General features: G+C 45.0%; 1 protein-coding gene across 2 annotated transcripts in view; it reads left to right on the forward strand.

Annotated features, from left to right (window-relative positions):
• Positions 1–13,975, forward strand: part of Tmprss2 (transmembrane serine protease 2) — a 44,569-nt gene that overhangs the window by 6,081 nt on the left and 24,513 nt on the right. For both annotated transcript variants that reach the window (XM_013354818.1, XM_026777556.1), the window contains exons 2-3: positions 4,788–4,855; positions 7,464–7,689. In XM_013354818.1, the coding sequence (XP_013210272.1) occupies positions 4,841–4,855; positions 7,464–7,689 (241 nt within the window). In that variant the 5' untranslated portion in view covers positions 4,788–4,840. The remainder of the gene's footprint in view (positions 1–4,787; positions 4,856–7,463; positions 7,690–13,975) is intronic.

The following is a 13,975-nucleotide window of genomic DNA, read 5'->3' on the forward strand; positions in this document are numbered from 1 at the left end:
TTGGAAGAGCAGGCAATGAATGCTCTTAACCTCTGAGCCATCTCTCCAGCCCCCATCCCACATTCTTGAATGCAAGTTAGCATCAATGAGTTTGTCCTCATTTGCAGAGGAAAGGACTGAAAATTTCTTGTTTGGGAAAGTGGTTTTTTGTTTGGTTTTGTTTTAGTTGCATGGTGCTGTTTCAATGAGATGAAGTGGACAAGGCTGCCATCCAGGGACCCTTAGGAACCTTGTCCTCATTTGTTTTCCTGCCCCTTAAAGGACAGTTTTCTAAAGGCCTTCCTTATGGCTGGCTTTCCTGGGTCAAAGGCAAGCATCAGGGTCCTTTGAATGAAGGGTAGATCTCTTGTCAGGTTATGTCTTGCTCCTTTCAGAAGTCGCTGCATAGGCGTCAGTCACACGGGTTTGTAGAAATCCCTGTTTAGAAGATGATCAGGATTGAACGTGATTCCCTTGCTCTTTTTAACACAACATTGTGGATCCCACTTAGTGTGAGCATGGCTCCTTTCATCGTTTTTGCAAGGTTCAGGCCACCCTCTCTTCCAAAGTTCATAGTAGCTGAACTAGGCCTTCTTCATATTTCTGGCTTCTGTGTTTGGTGGGTCACTGACTCTCTGGACAGAATAGGAATCTCTGCTGTCTTGTCTCTGGTGGTTTTCCCTTGACAAACCATGGCTGGGCTCCTGGCTTCTTCCTTGCATGAATTTCAAGCACCGAGTCATTACTCCTTTCAGAGGGCTCCCAAGCTTGGAAAACTGCCAGAGGATTGGATTTTCATTTCCTGAAACTTCAACCAAACCCATAATTGGTGTGACAGACCAACAAGCTAGCAGGAACTCAGAGGAATGAGAGCTGGTACAGCTGGGCTCTTCTGGAAGGACCCTGGGAGGGTGGCCTGGCTAGTCATGCCTGTGGGAGGAAATCAGGGTGCACTAGGTCCAAGCTTGGAGTCTGTTTTACAAAGTGGGTGTAGAAAAGACACACCAGTGGGTGACGACTGTACCATTTTAACAGGCGTACGTGTTTCCCACACATTTTAAATGGTGACCCCTCTCGCCAGTATGTTACTCATTTTCCTTCCTCAAACCCAGAAAGTTGTTGACTTTAACATTAGAAAAACTTAGAATCTCTCAACATGACCTGATTCTTCTATTTGTTTGATCTACAAGTGAAGAAATGAGTGACCTGGTGGATTTTTACTGTGACTGATTCAGTGTTCCAAGCCATTATCATCTTTCTTCATTGCAGGTTGTTGATAAAATTAGTTTTTATTTAATTAAGACTACGGTGACACTGTGTACCAGCGCCAATGGTGTTATTGCTAATTTACTCAAGCTCCCGAGATCAGTTTAATCTCTTTTATATCTTGAAAGAGAATTGAGGCATAGGACTTTCCCAGGTCACGGCTAGTGAGAGACTGAATCTAGGTTGGGATTCTAGTCCCGCCTAAAGCCTGGCCCCCAGTTTTGTGGCATCTAGCTATGTAGTGCTGCCTACTACTTTCTGTGTATTTAACGGTCAGGCTTGTGTAGTATAATGTATGCATGTGTATGTGTTCCTGAGTGTGTGTAGGTAGGCATGCACATGAGTACATACGTGGAGATCCAGAGTGGATGCTGGGTGTCTGCCTCCATCTCTTTCCATTTCAGTGTTTGAGATAGGGTATTTTACTGAGCCTGAAACTCACAGGATAGGAAATAATGTCTTTATGTCCTATGGATCCTCCTGACTCTGCCTCCCTGGCACTAGGACTGATTACAGGTGGGCACCTCCATGCCCAGACTTTTATGAGGATTCTGGGGTCCAAACTCAGGTTCTCATGCTTGCTTAGCAAGCACTTTTAGTGCCTGGTTCTTCTCCTGGCTTCTGAACTCCTCCCAGCCCATCATCCTGTGGATGAGTAAACTCCCCCCCCCCATGATGGTTTCTTAGAGTAGTCTTGGATCATTTCAAGTCCAGATGGGAGGAGTGAAGCAAAGCCCTCATAGGGAGGATAGCAATGAAAAACAGTAATTCAACAACCTCCATTAAGGCAAGGTGAGCACCAATGGAGTCAGGAACATCTCAGCAGGTGGAGTGAGCAGGGAGGGAACTTTGTGGTGGGGAAGAGACTTTGATTCTCAACTCAGCAAGGGAGAATGGGAACCTACAGCATGGAGCAGTGTCTGTGGATGAGAAATTGGTAAGAGACAGTATGGGTGAGAGAAATCTGGTTAGCCTGACTTTGACAGGGTTTCTGCTGAAGGCAAGTCAGGCTCACCAGGTATCCTTTGAGGATGATAGAGGACTATTGAAAATTGGGATTCTCAGTAAACAGATTTATCAAGGTTTCATTAAACTAGATTTTATTGAGGGAGTGTGCAAAGGTTCAGAGGATGGCTTGCTTTAGAAAGGGACTTGTTGCTGATGGCATCTCTGCTTAATATTGACTTTTCACACAAGACTGCCTAGGAAATGATCCAGGAACTTCTTTTCATAACCACACATCATCGAGTCAGTCAAAGTAATTAGGTCGGTATGTTAGGGCTTGGGATAGTAAACAGGTTGGGGGGTGGATTTGTATATCATTCACCGTTTCTTCCTTGTGATGGGTAGCTGACAAAAGAGCTTACAGGAAGAAGGACTTATTGTGGATCATTGTTCAGGAAATGGCCTAGGACCACCTCCTGTCTGCATCAGTGGGAGCTTGAAGCTGCTCGCTGTCTTCTGGTAGATCAGGAAGCAGGAGCTCTAGCCAGAAGCAGAGCCAGGGAATAGAGCTGGCCTGTAGACCGCAAGTCCCATGCCTAGCCTATGTCCAAAGGTTCATGCCCTTCTGAAATAGCACACTAGCTGGGGTGTTATTTCACACTGCTATGAGGAACTTTTTAAAATTAATTAATTACTTTATTTATTAAAGATTTCTGTCTCTTCCCCGCCACCACTTCCCATTTCTCTCCCCCTCCCCCAATCAAGTCCCCCTCCCTCATCAGCCCAAAGAGCAATCAGGGTTCCCTGCCCTGTGGGAAGTCCAAGGACCACCCACCTCCATCCAGGTCTAGTAAAGCGAGCATCCAAACTGCCTAGGCTCCCACAAAGCCAGTATGTGCAGTAGGATCAAAAACCCATTGCCATTGTTCTTGAGTTCTCAGTAGTCCTCATTGTCCGCTATGTTCAGCTAGTCCGGTTTTATCCCAGGCTTTTTCAGACCCAGGCCAGCTGGCCTTGGTGAGTTTTCCATAGAACATCCCCATTGTCTCAGTGTGTGGGTGCACCCCTAGCGGTCCTGAGTGCCTTGCTCATGCTCTTTCTCCTTCTTCTCCTGATTTGGACCTTGAGATTTCTGTCCGGTGCTCCAATGTGGGTCTCTGTCTCTGTCTCCTTTCCTCGCCTGATGAAGGTTAATATTCAGGAGGATGCCTATATGTTATTCTTTCGGTTCTCCTTCTTATTTAGCTTCTCTAGGATCACTAATTATAGGCTCAATGTCCTTTATTTATGGCTAGAAACCAAATATGAGTGAGTACATCCCACGTTCCTCTTTTTGGGGCTGGCTTACCTCACTCAGGATAGTGTTTTCTATTTCCATCCATTTGCATGCAAAATTCAAGAAGTCCTTGTTTTTTACTGCTGAGTAGTACTCTAATATGTATATATTCCATACTTTCTTCATCCATTCTTCCATTGAAGGGCATCTAGGTTGTTTCCAGGTTCTGGCTATTACAAAAAATGCTGCTATGAACATAGTTGAGCATATACTTTTGTTGTATGATAGGGCATCTCTTGGGTATATTCCCAAGAGTGGTATTGCTGGGTCCAGGGGTAGGTTGATCCTGAATTTCCTGAGGAACGGCCACACTGCTTTCCAAAGTGGTTGCACAAGTTTGCATTCCCACCAGCAATGGATGAGTGTACCCCTTTCTCCACAACCTCTCCAGCAAAGGCTATCATTGGTGTTTTTTATTTTAGCCATTCTGACAGGTGTAAGATGGTATCTTAAAGTTGTCTTGAAAGCACATTACTTACTAAAGCTTAGTCAACCCTGTGAGGCTCATGTAGAAGAGTCCAAGGCAACTGTCTCTGGTGTTCAGTTGCAGGCCACCAGTTCCACGGCAGGTGCCTTGAGGAACACACCCATGGAGTTCCTCTAGAAAGGGTGTTTCTGGTCCTGCCAGCCACTCCTCTGCTGTCCCGCTCTCTGAAGACCCCCTGCCATGGACATTTGCAGGGAACTCCATCTTATCAATGTGTCAGCCATAGTACCCACTTTGCAGAGTCAGGCTTGTTCAGTTACCTGGCCAAGGATGCCTCCAGGAAGGGGCACAGGTAGAAGGCAGCCCCAGGTCTTTGCCTTCTAGGCCTGCCATTGCCCTCTATAGGGTGGGGATTTTGATGTTTCTCTTGGATGGTCTTGTGTTTTTCTCCCATGAATCTTCCTTTTGGTGAATGTAACTGGGAGGAGCCATTATTGTTTCCCTGCTGAGAACTATGTAAGTGTGGAAGGACTTGGAATTCCAGGTTCAGCCATGGGTGCTCCTGTGTAGACGGGGCCATCTGCCTGTCCCCACTTCTTCAAGGCCAGGCTCTCTTGGTCGCAGTAGTTCAACTTGTCTCCCAGTCCCACTCATGAATTTCTCTGTGTCCCACGACATAAACACCCCAGGGATGAGGAGACCTGTGAAGGTGTGGGTGGAGTGAAGGCTCAAGGCCAGGGAGAGCTGCAGCTTGCTCTAGGACAATGTCGCCTTCACCTAGAGTCCTCCAAAGCCAAACTGTACTGAAATATTACCGTGTGTGCTTTCCACCAGGGCACCTGGAAGAAGCCAGACACTCACCTCCTCATGCTGCTGACACAGCCAGGATGGCTTTGACATCAGTAAGTGGTTGATTCTTACATTGCTGGCCGATTCCATATTCCTTTGTTCCTCTTCCACAGCTGTGAGCAGGTGGCCCTTTGTTCAACGTCTCTGAATTAGTCACTGTTCCATCACTGTGAGGAGACACCGTGACTAAGGCAATTCTTACAAGAGGAAGCGTTTAATTGGGAGCTTGCTTACAGTTTCAGAGGTTTAGTCCATTATCAGCTTTGTAGGGAGTATGGTGGCATGTAGGTAGTTTCTGCAGCAGTAGCTGAGAGTTCTGTATCCTGATCTACAGGCAACATGGGCATTTGAAACCCGAAAGCCTATCCCCAGTGATACACCAAGGCCACACCTCCTAATTCTTGTATTCTTTTCAAAGAGTTCCACTCCTAGCGACCCTATAGGGGCATTCTTGTTCAAAATGCCACAGTTATGTGGGAAAGGGTGAGGGCAAGGATGGAGCCCAATAGGGCACAGAGTGTCTGGAAAGCCATGCTGGGCAGAAGCGGGGTTGGTACACTCTGTGTGTGTTCCCTTCCTCCTTCAAGGCAGTAGGTGTGTCTACAGGAGAGGAGGGATGGGGCAGAGAGCATCAGGTTAGGGAGGAGGGTGTATGACAGCCCTACGGGTGTGTGCCTCTCGATGACTGGGGAACAGCCACACCTGCATAAGGCGTTGGGTTGTCCATTCTTGCTGGGAGCCCATTCCCTAGAGCTATAAGAGTCTTGAGCTCTACCGACTGAGCTAGTTGGGCGTGTTCCCTAGAGCAATAAAAGCCATTGTTTTTGTCATCCTCAAGCCTGACCAGTCCACCTTAGAAATCCCACATTTATAGATACTTACTGGCTAATAAGAATAATTTTCAAGGTTCTAGGAACCTAGGACACATGCCAGTGTTCCATTTTAGTGGGTCTCTGATACTTAAGGTTGTTTGTTTGTTTGTTTGTTTTTACTAGATCTCTTTTTAAAAAATTTATTTATTTATTATGTATACATTATTCTGCTTGCTTGTATGCCTGCAGGCCAGAAGAGGGCACCAGACCTCATTATAGATGGTTGTGAGCCACCATGTGGTTGCTGGGAATTGAACTCAGGACCTTTGGAAGAGCAGGCAATGCTCTTAACCACTGAGCCATCTCTCCAGCCCACTGGATCTCTTTACAATTTTAAGAGCTCCATCCAGACAAAGTGTTTGGCACATCTTGGCCTTTCCTCCTAGGAGGGGAGCATACTCTGAGGCCATTTGGATCTGGGCCAGACACTCACTTGATTTCTGAATCTGGAGTGTTCTGTTTAGATGAGAGATGGCTTTCACTGTCCCACCTCTCTAGCTTCAAGTCACAATCTTTGGACTCTCGAAGGAGAGGGCTGAGTTACTAATCGCAGATTATTAACCTTGGAGTATTCATGTTGCCATGCTTAAAATTCTCAACCTTTAGGCCAGAAAGACAGCTCTATAAGGTAAGAGGTGACCTGCATCCAATATTTGGAACTCACAGGGTGGAAGGAGACAACTGACCCTCACAAGTTGTCCTCTGATCCCTGTTTACACACATGTGCAAGACACACAATACATAAATTAGCTTTAAAAAAAATCTGAACACTTAGTGACCCCTACTGAGGATATCTGCTTCCAGAGGATGGTGCCTCGTTATTCCTGAGGTCCGTGAGAGAGCCTGAGCAGAAAGGGGGCTGGAGAGGTCTCAGGTAAGAACCATTAGACATGGATGAAGTGGGGTCTCCAGAAGAGGTCCAGCCCCTGAAAGAATGAGGAGAGTGGACATGAGAACGCCAGCTACCAAGTTCTGAGGGACTGCCAGGCATGGGGTGCAGCCTGGGGAGGGCCATGCGAAACGGACTAAGGAAAAGGATTGACACCCCAACAGAGGAGCCTGCTTTTTTCACATCTACACAGCACACAGTTGGGCCCCCAAATTCCTCTGAAAGGGCACCTGAACCCTCTGCACCAAGATGCCCATACTAGATAGGGCTACTTACGCTGAGCTAACAACACCCTGGTGAGGGTAGGTGGGTAAATGATTGCCAACTCCAGCTGCATGGAAGAAGGGGCCCTGGTAGGAATAGCCGGAGGAGCCTGCATCTTGGGTTCATTCTAGCGGATTCTCAGCTCAGCTGAAAAGTGTGCACTTACCACACCTAAGGTTGTAGACAGGAGCTGAATGTGGTCTCTTCAGCAAGTGAGTTCTCAGACATGATCTGTTCTGATTCAGCCTGGCTTGTGATTTCACATCTCAGTGCTCAGGGGGGTAACCTGGAGGAGGAACCAGAGCAATGGGATTCTAGCTTAGTGACTGTTGACTCTAAACTTGTATTCATTTTTGTCTTTGATTTTTTTTTCCTATGGAATCTCAATTATCAGTCACTGTTTCTTTATTTCAAAGAACAAATAATGGAAACAAGTGAACCAGGAAGCCAAAGCCACGAAACACATACTGTTAAGGATTCTAGTTAATTCAGATACAGAGTCTAGTCATTCTAAGCAAGTAGTTGCAATACCATAGTTGATGAATATGTTGGCTCTCTCCCTGTCATTCTGCTAACTTCCCAAACTTTACGGTGCATGAGAGATGTAACTGCTGGATCTCTTTTTCCATCATTTAGGGGTCACCTCCAGGAATTGGACCTTACTATGAGAACCATGGGTATCAGTCTGAACATTTCTACCCGCCGAGGCCACCTGTGGCTCCCAATGGCCACAACCTGTATCCAGTCCAGTACTACCCATCTCCAGTGCCCCAGTATGTCCCGAGGGTTACAACACAGGTCTCAACACCTGTCATCCATATACAGCGCAGGTCCTCAGGGACACCATGCACCTCAAACTCAAGTAAGACTCTTCGGCATTGTTTCTGGGTCTGCCTTCTCTTGGGATCTCTTATTCCCCCATATGTTGTCTCTAACTCTGCGCTGGCAGTCAGAGCTGTCTGCCTTCCACTCTGTAGCTGGTCAGGGCCTTGGCACTGGCCTCACCTCTTCTTAGGCAGGGAGAGACCTTACTCTCCCCCTGGCTTTTGCTATAGCACCACTGTGTGCTTGCCTAGCTCAGCTGGTCTTTTGGTACATGGTTTATTATTCTTGCCTCTGTGCTTTTGGGTGTGTTGTCTTGAATCAATAGTAAGCACTCGAGTCTTATGTGTTATTGGTGTGCCCAGAAGACAGAGGGTTCAAGGTTAAGATAGCTCCTGCAGCTAGCCAGAGACATGTTACCACTCTCACGTCTGCCAGTGCTTGCCCCCAGCAAAAGGGTCTCCCCCACAAGGGGGTTTCTCTCCTTCCAGGGTCTGCCTGTATCCTTTCTATGGGAGCCAGGCAGCTGTGGCATGACTGCTCTCCCATTCCCAATCACTTCTCTGTGTTTAGAAGACACGTTGGGAAGAGCACAGGAATGGATGTATCAGGTCCTCAACCCCCCTGTAATCTCAGAACAGTGCTGAAGGTTGAGTATGAAAGCTGAATGTCTTTACCCTGTCCTTGGCCTTTTTTCTCAGGTTATTCTCTTTACCCCTGTGTCCCCCCATGTTTTAATTCAGACTGTTTCCAGTGTCTATGTAGTGTAGAGGATAGATAGAAGTGGCTCTACTGATAAGTTATTTTTTAGATTTAGTTTTCATTTATGTGTGTGAGAGCGTGTATGCTACATGTGTGCAGGTGCCTGCGGAGGCCAGAAGGTGTTAATCTAGAGCTGGAGTCATGGGTACTGCGGGTGGTTGTAAACCACTCAACATGAGTGTTGGGAACTGAACTTGGGTCCTCTGGAAGAGCAGTAGGTGTTCCCAACTGATGGGATCTCTCCAGCTCGGCACAAGCTCTTAACAGATAGTTTCTGTTTTATGAAATGAGCACCAATCTGTATATGTCATGTTTACTTCAAGTTTGATAGGGAAGAGAATTCTGTGGGCCACCCATCACTTCATCAGCCATCAGGTGATAGGCCTTAGGCCTCCGGGATCTGTCTGTCCTATTTAGACCTTTCTGGCTCTCCTGCTGTCCCCTGCCTTCTTCTCCTCCACACTTGACCCTCTGTGTGGCTCTTCTGTCCTTTGCTCTGCTCCACCTCTCTTCTCTTGCCCTCTTCCCTGTCTCTACAAACTCTTTTCGTTTTAGCCCAGCCAGGGTCAGCAGGACCGAGGTGCAGAATGCATGGCCATTCACACATCATGGTGGCTGGAAGAAAGCCAGGGTGAGGAACCTGTTAGTTGTCAGAAGCCAAAAGGCCTGTATAAGGTTGCACCCCCAAAAAGATTGCCCTGCTATCAGCGGCCAGCTCAGAAGGCAGAAGGGTCCCAGTGCACCTTACTGAATACGTCTACATTCCAAGGGAGTAATCAGGAAGTGACAGACATGGGAAAAATATGTTAGTTTCCTGTCAGTTGCCTATATATAGGCAGGATACACCCTAGGGTGTGATTTTCCACTATAAACCTGCATTGTAAAACCTCTGACTGTGCTTGGATGAAATCTGATGGTCAGGCTTTCAGATTGGTGTCTTAGGCTTCCTACCAGTGGCTTGCCAAAAGTACAGATTGATGCCCATGTCCCATGGACTGGAAAGTAATTTAGTAGCTTTATTTTATTATCTTTTAAACTCCCCTTGACATTGTTTTTAAAATTACGTTACTGGGGCTGGAGTAATGGCTCAGCAGTAAAGAGCACTACCTGTTCTCACAAAGCACCCGAGTTCTACAACTCCAGCTGGAGGGGATCCAATGCTATCTTCCAGCCTCTGAGGGCATGTGCACACACATACACACACCAAAAAGAAAAAAAAAACATGTTGTTCACATATAAGACATAAAAAGTCTACATTTTTTTTTGCCAGAATGATCTTGAGCTCTGGAACAGCACATTAAGTTGGAAGCATTAAATCAAAAGTCCCGAGTGTAAGGACATTCTACTTTGGGTTTATCAGTTGCTCTAGCAACTGTCATGGAGCGTTCCCATTTGAGCAGCAGTGTGTGCGTCTGCAAGAGCCTTTGAAGAATTCAAAGTCAACAGTCCTGTGATGCAGAGATACCACAGGGTTGAGTCAACGGGCTGTGCTTGTAGGGATGGATGTAAACGAACAGTGGCCCAAGACTGAACTGTGCAAATCTGTGCTGTGCTGACCGCAGCTGGTGACACATGCCTGCCCAGAGGTGAAATGGGGGCTTGTTGCTACAGACACGGTCCTGAGCAAACCAGCCAGAGTGTGACTCTGCACATGCCCCAACCAGAACTGAAGGACACCTGATTTAATCTCCCTTACTCTTGAGCCAAGTTACTGATTTAGTGTTTGTTTTTTTCCCTGGTTGAGCTGAGCTAGGCTCCTGAACACGCTAGGCAAGTGTTTACTTCTGAGACACAGGGCCAGCTTTAAGCAAGTTATTTTGTCTCAGGTACAATGGCATGCAGATAAGTTGCCCAAAGAGGAAAGTGTGCTTGGTAATTCGTCAGGTGAGCCATCAAGAATTTCTCCTGTGGGTTTCTGGGTGGCTCCACCCTGGCGCCTGAAGGCATAGTCACCTCTCACTGGGTTTTGATAAAATCGCCACCTGGTGAAGCTTTCAGACCTGAGCCTCTACTATGAGGCTGCTGGGAGTACAGGTTGCCCACTTCACCATAGGAGCACAATCCCTGTTGATAGGGATGACGACCAGTCCCCAGGAACTCTTTGAAAGCTTTTATGCCATTAACAGGATGAAGTAACCAGATAAAAGCAAGCCTTCTGGTCCTAAGCAGGTCAGCTTGTGTCTTTTGACTCCAGAACTCAAAGTGACCTTGCTCTGCTGACTTCTGGAAGTACACTGCAGGTAGCTGGGATTCACAGGCTCGAAGGCACTTTCTAGCCTGGGAGTGTCTGTTTCAGTGATATTTCCCTTGCCCTGTTTCTCTGCCTTTCTTTCAAAGAAACCTCTAGGGACCCCTGAGACTTGAACTTCACCTCAAGAGGGAGTTGTTGGGAGTGATGTGTCCCTCACTGTCAGAGGCCAGGTGTCAGATAAATCAGGATCCCTTCCCTGACATCTGGTTCCTTCTTCTGAAACTTGATGTTATTTTTGGTTCAAAACTCTGTCTAGAGCCATCAGGGTACCCTGACCTGTGGGAAGTCCAAGGACCGCCCACCTCCATCCAGGTTTAGTAAGTTGAGCATCCAAACTGCCCAGGCCCCCCCAAAGCCAGCACGTGCAGTAGGATCAAAAACCCATTGCCATTGTTCTTGAGTTCTCAGTAGTCCTCATTGTCTGCTATGTTCAGCAAGTCCCAAGCTGATGAGGGAGAGAGACTTGATTGGGGGAGGGGGAGGGAAATGGGAGGCAGTGGCAGGGAGGAGGCAGAAATCCTGAATAAATAAATAAATTAAAAAAAAAACAAAACTCTGTCTAGAGTGCTATCCCTGTTTGCTATGGCTGGAGAAATTAGTGAACTATTAGAAAATAATTCTCCAAATTATTTTATTCTTAGCTGAATTTTTACTCTTATTTTATGAGTGCCTACACCAACGTATGTGCACCATGTGCATGCAAGGCCCACAGAAGCCAGAAGAGGGCACTGGATCCCTTGGAACTGGAGCTAAAGATAGTTGTGAGTCACCGAGTGTTACCTGGGAACTGAACTCAGGTCTTCAACAAGTGCTATTAAGCTACTAAGCCATCTCTCCAGTTTCTTGTTTGGGGTTTTGTTGTTGCTTGTTTGTTTTGAACATCTATTTATTTTTGGTGGGTGAGGTTCCACAGAGTGTGCAGAGGTCAGAGAAGCCTGTTGGATGAAACTCTCTCCTTCTACTATGTAGGATCTGGAAATCAAATTTTCAAAACTTTCTTACCCTGTCTTGGCAAGGTTTGGCAGTCTTTTTGCTTATATCCTGTTTATCCAGTCTGGACACAGTGCATTTTGTCAATGGTCAAAGCAGGGCCAGTTCTTTGCCCAAAGGCCAGTTTTGTCAAAAAGAAAACAAGCTCCAAGTAGAGTGTCTTCAGTACCCAACATTCTCTCTGGAATAGATCGGTGCTGCCAGGACCAATCGTGTCTCACATCAACAGAACCCTAAGTTATTAAATGCTATATTCTACAGTTCTCTAAAGTGGTTCAAGATTACCTATCTATGTGGAATACATCTCTATGTATCTAAAGAACCTGATTAGTCTAACTATAAGTATGACAAACATGGATGACTATTGACCTATAATTCTTAATACCAATATAACTTAAAGACTAAGACTTCATATTAAAAATATTAAACAATATTTAAACAACTATGCAGCAAATGAGTACAATGACCTCCAATTTTAAACAATGTATAAGTATCTTGATCAGGGGTAGAAATGTGTAGTGCAATATGATAAATATACCCTAAAATTGCATCAATATACAAAATAACTTAAGCAGAAGTAGAGGCATGCATACATACAATATAACAAAATAACTTTGCATAGGTGCACAAATATTGTAAACGGAAATAGGAGCATATTAATATAAGAAATATAATTTGAATTTGTATCAATACAGGAATCTATGCCAATGTAAATAGTGTAAGTTGTCTATAAATTCTAGCTCTCATGTAATAATCTAATCTACCTATTATACTATCCCATCCAATCCCTCCTTTTTTTCTTTATCAAATGAGATCCTTGAGCTCACTTCATTTCCATCGCCAACCCTGCACCACTTATAACCAACCCCTAATAGATGTCCCTAATCCTGAGGACAAACTTTGTTGGAAAAAGGGACATTGTTTTTTAGAATTACTTCCAGTTGTTATGAAAATGATGTTATTTCTATGGGATCCTGTAAAAACTAAAAATGATGGTTAACTTTCAAGATTACTGTCTGGTATAATTGCAAATAGTCTCTGAGAAGTCGGTAGGGGTTTTCTGAAGTTCTTATTTGAAGTTCTGGCCAGAACATTTTGTAAGAAGGTGCACCATCTCAGCTAGCCAAGTTGAAATCTTCTTGAGCAGTTTGTAACCCAAAACTGATCTTAAGATGGTGCTATCAGCATGATGACATCATTGTTGTTGTGGGGCCCAATCTTCTTTCTGGAAACTTCAAAGATTACTGCAGGAAAATTCATTGTTCATTGTGGAGAACTTAAACGTTATTCATATAGACATATATTTAACAAAGGTGCCATAGAGACAAAAATATGTCTCACCTGGTATGGGGAGAATTAAAAATTTTTGAAAGCAGAGTTTTGATAATAGTAGTCCCTAAATCTTATCTTCCTTCTGCCCCATACCAGGTGGCTACCGATATGAGGCAGAAATTCTGACATTTTCTTTTAACAACATGCTTGGATTTAGAGAACGATAGCCACTGTCCAATTTCAAAGCCAGCTTTGATTTTTAAGTGAGTCATGACTATATACTGAGAAGCACGGATATGTATGTTTAGGTAGTGAAATGGGCATCATAAGTCAGATTTCTCTTTGGTTGGTGATTCTTTCTGGATAGCTATCTTTTCTTCTTTAGGCATCCAGTATCTCTTGGCTTTTTGAAGATGGGTATTTTCCTGAAAAGACAATAACAGAACCCTGCCCCAACCCTTATGAGGATTCCTTACTACAGTCTTCTGATTTGTAACCTGCCTTTCCTGATTTATTTGCATCAGTGGAGAATGTAGGGGTTCCAATTATTGGTGTGTCACTTATAATGCTGGAAAGAATCCAATTAGCTCTCTTTATAAGGTAAACTCTATCACTTTTGAGATAGTTGTTATTAATCACTCCCCAAACATTAGTACATGTTCTGTTGTAGGAAGTCAGTTGTTTGTTCCTGGTTCCTTAACCCCAAAATAACCACATAGAAACTGTATTAATTAAATCACTACTTGGTCTATTAGCTCTTGCTTCTTATTGGCTAGCTCTTACATCTTAATTTAACCCCTTTCTATTAATCTGTATATCGCCACATGACTGTGCCTTACCTGCAAGTTTTCATCTGGCATCTGGTAGGGCTACATGGCTTCCCCCTCACTTCACCTTCTTCCAGCATTCAGTTTAGTTTTCCTCGGCTACCTCTATTCTGCTCCACCAAGCCCAAGATAGCTTCTTTATTAACAAATGGTATTCACAGCATACAGAGAGGAATCCCACATCAACTCCCTTTGCTGTCTAAATAAAAAGGAAGGCCCTAACC

The sequence above is a fragment of the Microtus ochrogaster genome, unplaced genomic scaffold (assembly GCF_000317375.1).
Source record: "Microtus ochrogaster isolate Prairie Vole_2 unplaced genomic scaffold, MicOch1.0 UNK72, whole genome shotgun sequence".
NCBI lineage: Eukaryota > Metazoa > Chordata > Mammalia > Rodentia > Cricetidae > Microtus > Microtus ochrogaster.